The 17589-nt window shown below is 41.6% G+C and overlaps 1 protein-coding gene and 1 long non-coding RNA gene across 2 annotated transcripts in view; both read left to right on the plus strand.

Annotated features, from left to right (window-relative positions):
* The window catches only part of LOC118088525 (complement receptor type 2-like), a 70957-nt gene that overhangs the window by 30934 nt on the left and 22434 nt on the right, over positions 1 to 17589 (plus strand). Inside the window, exons 7-13 of the mRNA XM_088673599.1 lie at positions 339 to 530; positions 2265 to 2456; positions 4670 to 4696; positions 9099 to 9162; positions 10262 to 10520; positions 13177 to 13276; positions 15478 to 15606. Coding sequence (XP_088529725.1) covers positions 339 to 530; positions 2265 to 2456; positions 4670 to 4696; positions 9099 to 9162; positions 10262 to 10520; positions 13177 to 13276; positions 15478 to 15606 — 963 coding nt within the window. The remainder of the gene's footprint in view (positions 1 to 338; positions 531 to 2264; positions 2457 to 4669; positions 4697 to 9098; positions 9163 to 10261; positions 10521 to 13176; positions 13277 to 15477; positions 15607 to 17589) is intronic.
* On the plus strand, positions 10574 to 13151 carry LOC148685095 (uncharacterized). Its single transcript, XR_015950856.1, has 2 exons — positions 10574 to 12577; positions 13003 to 13151. It is a non-coding gene; the product is annotated as an uncharacterized LOC148685095 (long non-coding RNA).

Below are 17589 nucleotides of genomic sequence, written 5' to 3' on the forward strand. Positions count from 1 at the left end.
GATTGCCTGTAAGCTTTTCTTACTCATCACCACAACTGGTCAAGTGGTTATTTTATAAGTCTGCTTTATCTGTGACTGCTCAAAAAACACTTAAGAGAATTTTCAGAAAAATCAAATCTGTTTTCTCTTGTGTACTGTGGAACAAGGTTCGCATGGTTTGGCCATGAAGGAATCAGTAGTAAACTGTGTTTTGTGCCTTATCTTCTTACCACGCTCAAAAATCCAGATACATGATATTATGGTTACAACTTGACTCTTACCACAGACTTATAAAAGCAAGGCTAATATTATACAGACATTAATTTTTATCTTCTGCAGTTTTATTGTTCTTGTTACAGTTACTCCACATATTTGTGGTGCCCCAGTAGTGCCCAAAGGAGGTGTATATCCATTGCTATCTGAATACAAAGTTGGAGATGTCATTGATGTGTACTGCAATCAAAACTACTCTTTCATTGATGAAACCACCAAGATGAGGGTGCGATGCCAAGGCTACAATCAGTGGGATCCTTCTATACAACTGTGTTTGGGTATGTATAGAACCAGTTTGAGAAGCACACGAATATGTTCTTTCCTCAGTTGCTCCATACTCTAGATAGATGTTGCCCATTATGTAAATCACAGATCGTCAATCTTCGCCCCCATCTACAGCCCTGTGAGGCTGTTCTAAAAAAAAGATCAAATGAGCATAATTTTTTTATGTGATGCAGTACCTAGTCTGCTATCAAGTAAACATTTTCTTTGGGATTTGAGCAGTGAGCAACATCCCTTCCCCTTGTATAATCCTATTGGGGCAAACACCTATAATCTTTGAATCCTTTCATTCCTCATAATGCAGGACTGGGATGGGACTAGAACAATGGCTTTTTAGGTCATGTTGGAAAGCAGAGTGCTGTGTATATTACTAGATAATTACCTTGTTGAGTTTTTTGGATGAAGTTCAGAGAAGGTGCAATCATATTGCTTTAAAGCTGGCTATCCCAAGTATCTGATAAGACACGTCACACTCAGCTTTGCAAACATGGCCTTCCTCCCAGGAGGAAGAGGCAACAGGGCCACTATGATGATGAAACAGTTTCAGTCCCTTGCCTCAGACTGCAAATTTGGGATGCACTGAGCTTAGAGCTTGCCGATTGGAAGGACGGCAGTTTGAATCCCCACAACGGGGTGAGCTCCTGTTGCTCGGTACCAGCTCCTGCCAACCTAGCAGTTCGAAAGCACATCAAAGTGCAGGTAGATAAACAGGTACCCCTCCAGCGGGAAGGTAAATGGTGATTCCGTGCACTGCTCTGGTTCGCCAGAAGCTGCTTAGTTATGCTGGCCACATGACCCGGAAGCTGTACGCCGGCTCCCTCGGCTAGTAAAGCGAGATGAGCACCACAACCCCAGAGTCGTTCACGACTGGATTTAACTGTCAGGGGGCCTTTACCTTTATTTTAGAGGGGTGAAAATGTTGGGACCATCCAAAGCTACCCTTGCAACTTTTGCCTCATGCAGTAGTAAGAAAATCTGCAAAATCCATGTATTATGAGCATGTTTTGTGGAGTAGCTGCTCCAAAAGCCTACATGCCATTATGGCTGGTGTCATCTTGGAAACAATTAAGCTTCTTCCTTCCCCTGCTCAAAGCTACCATTTTGGGAAATCAGTCTGAACATCTGGAAGAAGGGAGAGAGCGTAGAGGAGGGTGCCAGCTAGAGTGGATCCTGTTTAACATCATTTTATGTCATGAACAAGACAGGCTAAGGTCAGGTCTCCTATTAAATTTGAAGATGTTTGTATACACTCTTATGCTTAAACCCTTGATATATTCCAAATCTATATACACCAGAGAGGTTTTTTTTAACCTTTGGTGTGGAACATTATGCATCTTGCACAAGTTGCACAAGTATGATTTTTTTTTTGAATGAACTTCTGGAACGGATTAAGTTTGAGAACCAAGGTACCACTGTACAAAGAAACAAAGCATTGCTTTGTCATTTACAATAGTTATTTGTGAGAGCCAGTGTGGTGTAGTGGTTGAGTGTGGTAGACTCGTAATCTGGTGAACCGGGTTTGCATCTCCGCTTCTCCACATACAGCTTGGGCTAGTCACACTTCTCTGAAGTCTCTCAGCCTCACTCACTTCACAGAGTGTTTGTTGTGGGGGAGGAAGGGAAAGGAGAAGGTTAGCAGCTTTGAGACTCCTTGGGGTAGTAATAAAGCGGGATATCAAATCCAGATTTCTCCTCCTCCTCCTCCTCCACTTCCTCTTCTTCTTTTTCAGCTAAAACGTCACCAGACACTTTTGAACTCTATATCCATAATGGAAGAATAACCCAAGGGGTGAAACAATACTATATCCCTGGAGATGAAGTTTCTATTAAATGTGATGCTGGGTATACTTTGTTTGGGCCATCCACGATTAGATACATTGGTGGGCATGAATGGTCACCTAAGGTTCCAGTTTGTAAACTGAGTAAGTATAATAATTGTGAAAATATTGATAATGTTTTCCCAGATCTCTGAGTGCCAAGAGATGTTGGGGGTGCTAGTGCTTACATCAGGTTTGTTTACATTAGAATGAAAGTCACTGGAGACTTTTAATTATGCATATATACTAACTGAGCATAAGGAAATAAGGCTCATAACACCAGCACTCTAACAAATACTGGTTATCCATTAGGTTTCTAGAGAGGGAACAATAATGTGAGAGAGGTAGAATGTGGAGTCTTCCAAGGAACAGTATTGGAACCAGTGCTTTTAAACTTCTTCATAAACAGTCTAGCATTATGACGGAGCAGTGAGGTGACCAGGTTTGCTGGTGATACTAATTTTTTTCAGGGTCGTTAAAACAAAAAGAGATTGCGAAGAGCTTCAAAAGGACCTCTTCAAATTGAGCGACTGGGTGGTAAAATGGCAAATGGAATTCAGTGTAAACAATTATAAAGTCATGCCTGCTGGGACAAAAAAATCTCACCTATATGCTCATAGGGTCTGCACTGGAGGCCAGGAGCAAGACTTTGGGGTCATAGTAGATAGCTCAATGAAGATGTGGACCCAGTATGTGGCAGCCAGGAAAAAGGCAAATTCCATTCTAGGGAACATTAGGAAAGAAATTGAAAATAAAACTACAGTGGTACCTCGACTTCTGAATGCCTCGACTTCCGAAGGTTTCAACTTACGAAGTCGGCAAACCCGGAAGTATTTTCACCTCACGTGCGTTCTGCGCCTGCGGTCAGCGCCTGCTCTAAGCGCAAAATCGCACTTCATGCATGTGCAAAATGGACGCTTCGACATCCGAAGGTTTCGACTTACGAAGAGCGCAGCGGAACGGATTGCCTTCGTAAGTCGAGGTACCACTGTACCAGGATCATAATGGCAATATAGAAATATTTGGTGCAACCACATTTTGCATACTGTGTACAATTCCAGTCACCTCACCTCAAAAAATATTGTAGAATTGGAAAAGCTTCAGAAGAAGGCATCCAAAATGATCAAGTGGATGGAGCGACTCCCCTATGAAGAAAGGTTGCAACATTTGGGACTTTTTAATTTAGAGTGAAAGCAAGTAAGAGACAACATGATAGAATTTTATAAAAATTGACATGGAGAAATTGGATATAGAATTTTTTTTCTCTTTTCTCTCGTAACCCTAGAACTCATGAGCTGAATGCTCAAGGATTCAGGACAGATAATAGAAAATACTTCTTTACACAGTGCTTAGTTAAACTATGAAATTCACTCCCCTAGGCAGTGATGGCCACCAACTTGAATAGCTTTAAAAAGTGGATTAGACAAATTCATGGAGATGTCTACCAATGGCTATGCTCTGCCCTCCACAGTTGGAGGCAGCAATACTTCTGAACATCAGTTGCTGGCTGAAACCCTTCCTGCTTGGACTTATGGATACACAATTAGAACAGGACTATGGAACTTTGTTTCAATATATGATTACGGTGGTGAGACTATTATATGCACAAAGATGGAAAGATTAATTATCAACAATGGAAGAATGGTTTTTAAAATTTAACTTGGGCTGCCATATGTCCAGAATTTTCCAGATTGGGTCTGGATTTTCATTTTCTGAAATATGGCAACCCAAAATCAATGGGCCTAGCTGAGATGGCAAAATCAACATGTTTAATCAGATAAAAGTCATTGTTGACATTTACTAAAGATTAGAAAGTTCTCATAGACTTTTTGTATGAAAAATAAAAATAATGGATGGGGGGATTGAAGATAAGGTTTGTTGATAGAAAGCAGTTTTGTTTGGTGTTATATTAGAATAGATGAAGTGATTATTGTTTATAAATAGTGGACAGATGAAGAATTGGAAGTTCTTTAATCTCTGAACTTTATATTTTCTATTTCCTATTGAAAGCTCTTTTCTGTTTATTTTTTCTTATTTCTCTATCTCTTTACTTTTTGTCATGTTTTTATCTTAATGTTGGACAAAAAGATATTTGAGATCAAGTTTTGTATTTCTCTTTATAAACTAATAATATTTATTTTTAAAAAATGAATATTAGTTGCTGGAAACCACAGGAGGGGTGAGTGCTCTTGTGTTCAAATCCACCTCTTGTGATATGATATCTATATTAAGCTCCAGTACGTCAGTTTATAATTCATTTCAGATGTGGCTAAGTCTAAATAACCTGTCAAATTAGTCTTTCCTCTCCTCTTTTCTAGGTATTTTCCTCAGACTGCTTATAGCTGGTATGTAATTTATTGAATATGAATGGGGAGAATATAAAGATTCATTATAAATGTTTGCATGCCAAGGTTTTATTTTTTCACAATAGCAAAATAGAAAGTGTGAAACTCTCCAGCCAGAGATACACATTTTAAAGTATTTTATAAGAGAGATATAAGCCTCTGCTTAACTATCAATGTTGAAATCAGGTGAACTTAAAGTGTTCATGGTTCATGCCCCTAGATGTTTTCCCCATCTTTTTCATTGTGTTGACCCTGGATTATGTAAGGTCACTCTTCAGAACATATACAAAGCACCAGCTGTGTTCACAGTCCTCCACATTTTAGAAGTTTTTCACCAGTGCTCAAATTTTTGGTCAGCATTGTCTAAACACAAACCTGCAAGTAACTTGTAGGTTTTGTTTTGTTTCTTTTTGAGTTACAGTTTTAAACTGCTTAGAGAGAAAAGTAGTATTTTGCACACACACCCCAAGAACAAATAAAGTTGTGTGCAGGGCTTTTTCCCCAGCCAGAACTCACCAGAACTCAGTTCAGGCACCTCTCGGGTGGGCGCCATGGCAATTCTAAGAGAACAAGGGAGGTGCTTATGGTGAGTTCTGGCACCTCTTTTCTTAGAAAAATAGCACTGGTTGTTTGCCTCTAGACTGCCAGTATTTTGCAGGATACTGCAACTGCATACCGGAACGGTAAGTTTGTGTAGTTAACGTGGATTAAAAGGCTGAACAAATACACTGTAAAAAACAATCAGACTTTTTATTATTTGGAAAGTACCTGGGAAATACATTGAAAGGTAGGTGTGTGATGCATGAATGACTAGTGGGAAGACATTTAAACACCCTGCAAGCAAATCAAGATGAATGATCATTCTTGCAAAACTTCTCCAAAAACAAATCAGAACAATTGCTCAATGAAGACTGGATTTGTAAGTATTCTGCAAGCAAATCTGCTTAGTGACGAATAAATGACCCATTAATTTTTCTTAGAGTTAACATTGGTAGGATGATTCACATAAAAGTCCTGCCTCTCACCAATCTTTGCCACTAATAGTAAGTGAATTGGTCTAGTGATCACCAACAGCATCTTAAAAATCAATTAAGTTTTTATTTTGGTATGAGCTTTCATGTGCATGCACACTTCTTCAAATACACTGAAATAGAAGTCCCCAGACGCTTATATGTAGAGAAAGGGTGGGGAGGGGTATCACTCAGAGAAGTGGTGGAAATGGGTGATTGACTGACTGATAGCTGTTGACGACTGTAAATGACTGCAAATGGTCTTGCATGAAAAAGCAAGGGGTGAGATGGCAGAAGATCGCTTTATCATGTATAATGAGATAAGAATCCAACGTCTCTGTTCAAACCAGGTCTCTCCATGGTTTTAAGCTTGGTGATAAGTGCAATTCAGCAACTTCTCTTTCCAGTCTATTTCTGAAATTCTTTTGTAGTAAGACAGCTACTTTGAGATCTTGTATAGAATGTCCCAGGAGATTGAAGTGTTCTCCTACTGGTTTCTCTGTCTTGTAATTCCTGATGTCAGATTTATGTCCATTTATCCTTTGGCGTAGGGTTTGGCCTGTTTGTCCAATACAGTGGCACCTCTACTTACGAATGACTCTACTTACAATTTTTTCTACTTACGAAGGGAAAAAAATAGTAAAAAATGGCGGCATGCTTACGAAATTTTCGACATCCGAACGGCTGCCCTGCGCTCACCGCCACCAGTGGATCGAGCCCTTGCTGCCGCTGCGAGGCTGGCCTTCTGCCGGCCTCGCGGGTTCGGGCCCTTGCCACCACCGCCGCTGCGAGGCCGGCCTTCTGCCAGCCTCATGGGATCGGGGTCTCGCCACTGCTGCCATTGCAGCGAGGCCGGCCTTCTGCTGTCCTTGCAGGATCGGGGCCTCACCGCCGCTGCGAGGCCGGCCTGCCAGCCTCGCGGGATTAGGTGCTTGCCGCTGCCGCCGCGAGGCCACCTCTCCTGCCCTCGGCTTCTCCGCTCGGAGCACAGCCGGAGCCGCCATGCGGAGGAAGCGCCCTCCCCCCCTCAACGCCTCCCCAGCCTAGGCGCCCGTGCGGTACTTACAAATGTTTCTACATACGAATGTGCATCCAGAACGGATTAAATTCATAAGTAGAGGTTCCACTGTATAGGGAGCTGAAGGGCACTGTTGGCATTTGATGGCATACACAATGTTAGAGGATGAGCAATTAAATAGTCCTCAGATGGTATGTTGGATGTTGTTGGGGCCAGTAATGGTGTTGTCCGGGTGTATGTGGCAGCAAAGTTGGCATCTGGGTTTATTGCAGGCTCTGGTACCAGTGTCCATGTTAAGTCTGCTGGTTGTATTATTGTGACCGAGGAGTTATTTAAGATTGGGTGGCTGTCTGTAGGCAATGAAAGGTCTTCCTCCCAGAGCTTGAGAAAGAGAGCTGTCATTGACTAGGAGAGGTTGTAGATCAGGCATCCCCAAACTGCGGCCCTCCAGATGTTTTGGCCTACAACTCCCATGATCCCTAGCTAACAGAACCAGTGGTCAGGGATGGTGGGAATTGTAGTCCAAAACATCTGGAGGGCCGAAGTTTGGGGATGCCTGTTGTAGATTTCTGATGATGTGTTGTACTGTTTTAACTTGGGAGCTGTACGTGATAACTAGTGGTGTTCTGTTATTTTCTTTTTTGGGTCTGTCTTGCAGCAGGTTCTCTAGGTATCAGTCTGGCTCTGTTGATCTGTTGTTTAACTTGATCAGGTGAATATTTTAGTTCTAAAAAGGTTTGCTGTAGATCTCTTAGGTGAGATTCTCTGTCTATAGAGTTGGAACAGATGCGGGTGTAACGTTGGGCCTGGCTGTATACAATGGATTGTTTGGTATGTTTGGGATGGTAGCTAGAGGCATGTAGATATGTTTGTCGGTTAGTTGGTTTTCGGTGTAAGGTGGTGTCTATACGTCCATCCTGTATTTTTATAGTAGTGTCCCAAAAATGTATATCTTGCATAGATTGGTTCATTGTTAGGTTGATGGTGGGGTGAAAGTCATTGAATGTCTGGTGGAAGGTTTCCAGGGTCTGTTGACCATGTGTTCAGATAATAAAAATATCGTCAATGTATCGCAGGTACAAGAGAAGTTTGAGTGGGTAGGAGTTTAGGAAATGTTCTAAATCTGCCATGAAGATGTTGGCATACTGTGGGGCCATGCGGGTGCCCATGGCTGTGCCGCTGAACTGGAGGAACAGGTCATCACCAAATTTGAAGTGGTTGTGGGTAAGGACAAAGTGGCAGAGTTTGGTAGCAAAGTCCGCTGTGATTTTATCTGAAATGGTGTTCCTTATGGCTTGTAAACCATCATTGTGTGGGATGTTGGTATACAGAGATTCCACATCCATAGTGGCTAGTATAGTATTGTTAGGAAGATTATTCAAAGATTGTATTTTCCTCAAAAAATCTGTGGTGCCACCTACGTAGCTGGGAGCACTGATAGCATATGGTTTCAGAACAGAGTCCATATAGCTGGAAACACCCACTGTAATGGTGCCAATACCTGAGATGATGGGGCGTCCTGGATTTCCTGGTTTGTGTATTTTAGGTAGAAGATAGAAAGTTCCTGGTCGAGGTTCCGCTGGTGTGTTTGTGAGGATCTGTTCTTGGATGTGTGGGGGTAGCTCCTTAACAATCTTGTTCAGTTCTTTTTTTGTATGCTTGTGTGGGGTCTGAGTCCAATTTCATGTAAAAGGCGGTATTGGAAAGTTGTCTGTGAGCCTCCTGGATGTAATCAGTTTTGTTCATGATGACGACAGCTCCACCCTTGTCCGCCTCTTTGATTATAATGTCCGGGTTGTTCCTGAGATTATCTATGGATCTCCTTTCAGCATGGTTTAGAGTTTGTTGTAAGCGAAGGTGTTTCCTGGTCACATCCGTTTGGATTCTGTGGCGGAAGCAGTTGATGTACAGATCTAGTGTGGTATTGCGTCCATCAGGGGTCCATGTGGAGTCCCTTTTTGTGTGACATCTTTTCGGTGGTAGTTGGTGGTCAATGTTCTGTTCATTAATGCATTGGGAGGGTGGTGGTTGTTTCCCAGTAAGTTGAGAGATGTTGTGTTGTGGGGATGTAGTTTGTTCTACTTTGTCTTGTTCTTGTGTGTGATGAAAGTACTCCTTCAGGTGTAAACGGCGTAAAAATGCTTCCAGGTCCCCGCAGAACTGAATCATGTGTGGTGTGGGGATTTGGCAGGGCAGAATGATAGTCTCCATGAAAGGAATGAAAGGAATGTCAGATTGTTATTAACAAAATTCAATAATGAAGTATTGTTATTTATGCCTCAGGTAACATTGGATAAAATTTCCAAAATGGCTGTTTTTAATTGTACATCAGTTTTCTTGGACTTTCATGAGCCTTTTTTCCTTTTTTTTTTAGCATGCATAATCTCTGTAGTGCTCATGGCAAGTAAGATGGTTCATGGGAAATGTTCACAAGAAAGGTAATTTTTTAATTAATATCAAACTCCCCTTTTCCTGTTTCTTTTACATGTCTAAGGTCTACCTTATACATTAACTACACAGAAATTATCTCCATGTAGAGGAAACAGTCCATGCTGTATCATCTGAACTTTAGTGCAAATTTTGTTTTTCCTATGAATGGCCTGACTGGGTTGCTGATCTGAGATATGTGTGTTCAAATAGTAAAATGCTACTATTGTTTGTACATGGGGATATATATTCCTATTATGGTTTGTTTCACTATATTTGAAATTCAAGGAAATGTATTTTTTTTAAAAAATTGTAACACATAAGGGCCACATACAACACATAGCATTTTACTGATATATCAGCCTACTGTCAAATGTGAAACCATATATTTAGCTTGCTGTGAGCATACCTTTAGGGAAACTGTTGTATAAAATAGCTTCCCAATATGCAAAATGGTGGCAATTCATAAACCTCAGGTAATTCAAAATGTGGCTACAGGATTGCTAACTGGGATTATGTATTGTAAGGGGGAGGGAGTACAGAATACCCCCCCCATCATCAAGAGTAGCTCCTCACAGAGTAGCGGAAGGAAACACAGACTCCGTGGAGGGAAGTCAGGACACGGAGAGAGAATGCCCGGGCTCAGGCAGGATGAAAGAGCCCAGACTCCACAGACGGGAGGAGAGCGAAAGGGACCAGGGGGAGAGGGAAAACATGGAACACAGACCCTTTCTGCCGGTTCCGGAATTACTCGATAGTCACCAGAAACCCCTGACATGTATTATACCAGTGTTTCAGCAATTGCACTGCGTGTGCCTCCAGACCTTTTTCTAGGCCCAACTCCAAGTACTTGTTTTATGCTTCTTCATGGAACAAGGTATCTGAAGGATTATCCTGTCTATATGTGCTTGTCTATACCTAATATATTATGTACAGGCACTTTTCTTCATTTCCCAATCAGCTGAAATGTGCATAATGAGGAAAGGCCCTTCTCTGGAATGAAAGCTCAGCTGGCACATGCAATGATAGAATTTCAGTACCATGTGATTTTTTAAAAAAAAAAATTCCAAAGATTTTAATCAGATTTACCCTGACACCTCCTTTCCCCAGCAGCCTAACAGGAGAGCAAGAGAGAGAGCAAAAGAGAGCAGCAACCAAAGAAGGTATTTTGTTGCCAGCGACTTTGGAAGAGCCAATGGCAAAATCTGAGCTAGAACACCAGAAAGAAAACGGAAGGCAGCGGGAGAAGCTAGTAAGTTTTGCCCAATCCAACAGTGAGCTTCCCATTAATACAACCAAGGAAACAGCAGATGAAGCAAACCCAACATCATCTCTGCATGAGGAGGGACCAACCAGTGAAGGCCACTGGGTAGGTTCTGCTTATTTTCTCTTTCTTTTTCTTCTTGTTCTTTTGACCCTATACATGTTAAAAGACAGAGGCAGTCCTCTGCTGAGATTTTCAGCAAAGGCCACTGCACCAAATGTACATGTAGAATTTCATAGTGCTGTATCCCACAGGAACCCTCTGTGTGAGTCTCTTTTTTTTCTCGTGGACTGAGTGTAAGACCCTTGACACTACAGGTAAGTGTTACTATGTTTATTTTTATGGCGTATATCATGCAGTAGCCCATTTTGAAATGGCAAGATTTTGACTCAATAGCCATAATCATTCTAAAAAATAAAACTATAATTGTATCAGTGAAATGTCTGACTTGGTTTCTTTAACACCAGAACAGTTTTTGTTCATTTCCCCCCTACTGTTATAACTTTTTATGGTCATTCAGTAAATAAGCACATATGTAAGTATGACAATTCACTAATTACAATGTTCCTCAAACCTACACCTGTAATTTACACAGTTACAGGTAAGTATCTCTTACAGATTCCACTTTTCAATGTTTAAGTATATGGAAATTCTGTAAGTGTAGTAATATATAAGCTAAAGCAGGCATCCCCAAACTGCGGCCCTCCAGATGTTTTGGCCTACAACTCCCATGATCCCTAGCTAACAGGATCAGTGGTTGGGGAAGATTGGAATTGTAGTCCAAAACATCTGGAGGGCCGAAGTTTGAGGATGCCTGAGCTAAAGAGTAGGCATCAGCTTGAGTAGATGTCTGTGGGCCAATTCAAACTTACTGTATTTTTCGTTTTTTAGAGGAGGAAAACACGGGGAAAAAATATTTTGCTTTCTTGAATTGTCCTAGACATAGCAGCCAACTCCTAGAGGCCTAGGTGCCTTTGCCCTCCCCCCATTAAATATTTGAGGAAGCTTCTTTTGCAAAGGGGGAAAGCTCCATTTTTTTGAGGATCAGCTCAAAGTTGTGCAGCTTTTTTTGCAAATGGGAAAAGCCCCATTTTCCGGGGGGGGGGGGGTCAGCTCACAGTTGTGCAGCTTTTTTTGCAAAGGGGGAAAGCTCCATTTTTGAGGATCAGCTCAAAGTTGTTCCGCTTACCTTGCAAAGGGAAAAAAGACTGTTTTTATGGGGTTCAACTCACAGTTCTGCAGCTTCTAAAGGAAAGGGACCCATCTCTACAGTTTCCAGACAGATAATCTAATCAGCCAGTCACATGTTGCTGGGGAAACAAACAGCCTCCATCTGCAGACAACAATTGAGGCCTGGGCAAGGGGCCTGGGCAGGGGGGGGGGAGGTAGCTTCCCTTATCTCCCTCCCCAATCTCTTGCAATCAGCTGCTGAATGGGTTCCTTTCAACACTCTTTCCCCCTCTTGTTAGCCTTTAGCTCTTTCTAAAAATAAAAAAGCACAATCTGCCTTTCACCCCTGGGCAATTCGGCTCCAGGGACCACACGTTCGCTCTATAAGACGCACAGAATTTCCTCTTACTTTTTAGGAGGAAAAAAGTGCCACTTATGGGGCGAAAAATATGGTAGATGCAGATGCAGATACTGCAATCCCAACAGTTACTTTTTGGTAGAAAAAAGCCACCTCAGAAGAGGAAAATTTAGAACAAAGATGGTTGCTTTGCCCACCACTGTTCTGCTCTAAATCAGTCTTCAGAGTTGGAACACATGTGGGATGGGAGCAGGGATATGGAGCAGAGAAGCAGCAGGCTTTGGAAGAGTCAAGCTCTTCTCTGCTCTAGATCTCTCTCTCTGCAAGCTGCTTTTGCTTTAAAAACAATTACGAAACTGGAATTACCACTGAAATTTAATGACACACACCTGTATGTGCGCACCGTTGCTTTCCCTTTTGTTTTCTCACTAGGTTATAAATATTGTACTAGCTTAGACAATAAATGAAAACTTATGTTAAGCTTCTCAACACCTGAAAATCTAAAACTGGGATGGCAAACATAGTGTCCTCCGGCTGTTATTTGACTACAATTTTCTGAAGGTGCTCCAAGGAATCCAATGAGGCATTTTGTGAAGTAGGGTGCCTGCTCAAGGGTGCCATGTGATCTTCATTGGTAAGCAAAAAAATATTCCTAGATACTGGAAAATCTACTAAGTCTTGACAAACCTCTAACCTCTCAGACCCCATTGCTTTAACAGTCAGTCCCATATAACTGTTGGGTATGCTTAGGCTAGAGAAGAGAGATGGTAACAGGTGACATGATAAAACCCTGTTACATAGATGATGCATTATCAACAAGTTCAAGGTGCAAGGCAATTTTGACTAAACATTTGGAAGAATTTCCTGATTTTACAAATAGTTTTATTCCCATATGCCCATACATTTTAGTAGTTCTGCTGTTGTAAACATAAGCACATCAGCACAGCTCATTATGATTTGCTGTGCTACACTCAGCTGCTTCTTTTAAAGTCACTTTTCATTTTAGAAACTTACTAGTGTTGTTGTATAATATTTTATATTGGTTTATTTTCTTCTTAGGCTTACATTGACCACTTCCTTAAAGCTACAAGGGATAAGCTGTAAATTCTGAAGAGTATTTTGTACCTATGTGAATCAAATACTTTAAGGTCGAATTTGTATTGTACATATTATTTTGCAAGAAATAAAGCATATACATGAATACAAAACTCAACATTTTAAAATGCTTATTAGACGCTGTGCCACTTTGACCCTTTTTTGCTTACATTCAATGGGTGCAAATATCAAGAGGTTTATCAAAAATTTTCAATATGTAAAATATACCGGGTAGTGGGTAAACTAGATAGACTGTAATCTACAGTGAAATGAAATTGTATTCAGTTTCAACCCATCTTATACATAAGAACAAAGTATTTGCCTTGCTGCATTGGCCATCATTGCCTTTTATAGGAGTGAGTTCTATAGTTGAACTCAGCACTGTGTGGATATTTAATATAGCTGCTAGGCAGAGAACAAGACCAGGAAAAAAAACTGAGCAGGAGAAACTGCAGCTGACTAATCTGCTTCAGGTGTGGACTTTCCTGAATAATATAAGCAGCAGTAGCAACAAATGGCTTGTTCCCTACCCCTGAGAACTTGCAAAAATTGATAATGATGAAGACAAACAACAAAAGGTAAAAACAGATGAGTGTGAGTAAAGTGCTGCGTGTTGGCAAGTAGATGAGTGTGAGGTTTATGAGTCATGATTAGTTTGTATTTCAGGATAATTAACTAATCATGATAAATTAAAGTAATAAAAATGTTTTTATTGTTTTTTTAAAGATAGTTCTGGCTTAGGCATGGGCAAATTTAAATGTAACTATCCCAGCTAAATAAACTATAATTTGGCAGTTTTAGAACAAGGATTATACTTGCATACTCCCTACTCACTTCAATTTTCTTTTACTGTATGCTGTTTTTTGTGCTAAGACCATGTTTTGATAAAGCCCGTTTCCTGTTACATCTAAACTAGGAAACAGAAGAGTAATAGATTGAAAGTAGATAGCAACAGACTACAACCAATTAATGCCCGTTGCATCAAAGATATGTGCAGGCAGTATTCATTCTACATGAGATGTTCACAATATTGTCATGGATTCTGTAAATAACCACACATCTCTCTCTATAGGTACTTGCTCCTCTGTAGCAGAATAGTACAACTATGTCTGTTCCTTTCAGACTGTTCTTTGTGTTACTTCTGCTGTTCCTTAGAGAACAGCTGCAGTGAAGTAAAGAAACCACTGTCAAGCCCATTAATCTCTACCCATCCCCTCCTATCTTCTCTTTCTTCCTGGAAAAATACAGTTGTCTTCTGTGTTGCTTCCATTACAGTTCCTATGGGATCTTAAACATCCCATATGCTGGTAGCACATGCCCTCTACCTTTTGTTTCTATTTGGCACCTCCATTTTACATGTTAGATCAGGCATCCCCAAACTTCGGGCCTCCAGATGTTTTGGACTACAATTCCCATCTTCCCCGACCACTGGTCCTGTTAGCTAGGGATCATGGGAGTTGTAGGCCAAAACATCTGGAGGGCTGCAGTTTGGGGATGCCTGTGTTAGATGAATAAAAATAATAGTTCTAGTTACAGGTTGGTAGTCATGTTGGTCTGCCATAGTTGAAACAAAATTAAAAAAATCCTTCCAGTACCACCTTAGAGACCAACTAAGTTTGTCATTGGTACGGGCTTTCTTGTGCATGCACACTTCTTCAGATATTATTCAAGTTTGCATTCAGTTGAGGAAAGGTTTCAGAGGGGGAGGTGACAGAAGCAATTTGTGTTTATTTACTTGTAGAAATTCTTACACTAGAAATAGCATACAGCCAGGCCAACAGTTCACAGGCAGTGGAGTGGTGGGACAATCCTAATGGTTGTGCATGGGTTGCTGTGGTGTAGTATGTTTATGTTAGAATATGTAACATCTCTGGATTACAAAATAAACTAGTATAAAAATGCTTTAAATAAATAAAGCTACACTGAAGGATTGTTCTAAATTATTCATAAGCCTCTCACGATATTTCTAGTATGCTTTTTCCTTTCTAGACATAGCATTTAATAATTGGTTAAAATTACTTATAAAACATTCAGTTAAATCTGTTTTACTGAAAATCAGTAAATTTCACTCTTCAAGGATGGATAGAACTAAAATTAGAATAGATGAAAGATTCAATATGTCAGCTAGAAGGTACAAGATAGCATATTTCTACAAGGAAGGTGCTCCTCTATACATGAAGACAACCAGGAATGATCAGCTACCAACTGTCCGCACTAGCTACTGCTGGTGTCATGGGCCTGGAGAGGCAGGAGACGTAACAAGGAAGTACCAGCTCCAAAGGAGCTATTAAATAGGTCATATGGGAGCCACCTGTTAGTCTATTTCAGGTAATGTTAACGCGCGGGTTGGATGCGACCCGTTGAAACGTAGAGATCGCGCGCCTCGCCACCGCCGCGCAGCTCCTTCCCAACGTTTTGTCCCAACCCCCGCATGCGCAGTTGATTCGTCGCCGTCTTCTCAGGTCAGCGCTATGCAACGGCCGTCGTGGAGGCTTCTCCGGGCTCTCTGGTTAATGGGGATATCGATAGTGCTGCTCCCTCAGTGGTCCCTGCCTCATAATGGCGCGGGTGAGTACGATGAAGGAAGGCGACGACGGAGCCTCTAGCGGCCGCTGAGCCTCCCTTTTGTCCCGCCCCCTCGCCCTCCTGCCGTCTCTCCTTGAGCTTAGAGAGGCTTCACAAAGCGCGGCGCGCGAGTGGGCGGGTCTTTCCAGGCCCCTGAGGTAAATGCGGATGTCCTACCGCAGACAGCCAGGTGGCGCTGAGGTGCCCTTCCTTGCTCATCTGCGAGGCCCCGGCCGCGCTGAAAGCAGAACAAATTGGGCTCCGCATCCTGAGGCCACTGGCTCTGCCAGGGTGCCATTCTGCCCAGCCAGCTGCGTTTACTCCGGAGTAAGCGCGCATGGGGAAAATTCTCGAGGAATACTTTGGTTACGGTGGGATGGGGGAGAGTGTTTGGCCATGTACAAAGACTGCATTGGTATTTTATTTTTTTAATGCGGTGTTTGGTACCCACCAATAGCTGCTAGCTGTGCAATTTACAAAACGTGTAGTTAGACTGCTTTGGAAATATAAAGTATTGTGGACTAGAAGGTAGGTATTTCATCATATTATTTATTTAAACATCTTTCTCTGTGTTTTAGCAACTACAACAATCCCCAAAGAACCTAGAATATGCACTTACCCTTGGATCATTTTGTGTTCATGCTCAATTATTCCATATTTTCATACCAGTTTGTCACTGGCATATTGCCACAAACTATGAATGCAATAAGTTATCAGAGACAATGTCTAGCAAATCACCCAATCCACACGCCTCTTGTCAGCGAGGAAATAGATAAAAAAATGCTGAACCTTAATTCCTGGCAGAATCTGAGTTTCAACAGATATCAAGACAGTTGAAGTCTCCCATGACTACTGTATATCTCATTTTTTATTTTTTTGTAATCTGGTCTAGGAAGGCATCACCCCAAGTCTTCAGTCTGGTTTGGCAATTCATAGACACTTGCAGTAAGGTCCCGGATTATTATTATTATTATTTTATCCATATACTCAGTCTGCCTTCCATGCCCCGTGGATATTACATATTAGGATAGGTTACAATGGCAGGGATCTTATGGCTCAAGTACTTCCTACTCCTTCCTCTCAAGTTTCCTTTTCCAGATTGCAATTTCGTTTCTCTGATACCATGCAGAGTACCTGCACCCACGAGCCTCTTTCCCCAGTTTAGGCTGCAGCATGCAGAGCCACCTGTGCTTGAGCTGCCTGAGCCAAAACAAACAAACAAAAACAAACAAACAAACAATAAACACCCCCCCAATGGACATGTCCAGGATTTCCCAGACATATGACAACCCTATGGCATAGGAGCTTGTATGCCTGGCACACTTTTATACCCGCTTCCTGATGAATTAGCTCTGACATGGGAGACTCTGCAAAGGTAATAAAATCAGGGTATTGTGAATTTCCAGAGCTGAGACAAAATGACCATCCAGTTCATAAGTAGCCAGTTCTAGATTTCAGTTATTTGTGGGTTGTTTTTTGGGGGGTTGGGGTTGGGGTTGGGAACAAAGCATTTTGGGTGAGAGGTACTTACCATGGCAATGGTAGAGGCTTCTTCCTCTCTTTTTTTATCCCTTTTGACTTTAAAACTTATGAAATTAAAAATGCTGCCTGTTGTGAGGGAGCAACAAGAAAAGAGTTCTGTCTGCTGTATCCTCACTACCCTACCCTCATGCTTCAGCAAGCACCATTTCTTTCTATATAAAAATGAGATTTAAAAATGGCACTGAAGCTGGGGAAGATTTTTGAAGGGAAATAACTAATGTTCTCTGTAGCTGCACAGGAACTGGAGAGCATTCCTTCAGGCAGTCATTCTCCTCCTAGGAGGCACTGTGACAATATTACAGTGCTACATCTTGCATCATCTTGCATTTTTTTTGGAGGAGAATAAGGGCCAGTAGAAAGCCTCTCTAAGGGAGAGTGCCTCTACAGAGAGGCAAGAGTGCTTTTAAAATGGGATGGGGGCATTAAAAGGTAAAAATTCCCTCC

This window comes from Zootoca vivipara, chromosome 7 (assembly GCF_965207765.1).
Source record: "Zootoca vivipara chromosome 7, rZooViv2.hap1.1, whole genome shotgun sequence".
Taxonomy (NCBI): Eukaryota; Metazoa; Chordata; class Lepidosauria; order Squamata; family Lacertidae; genus Zootoca; species Zootoca vivipara.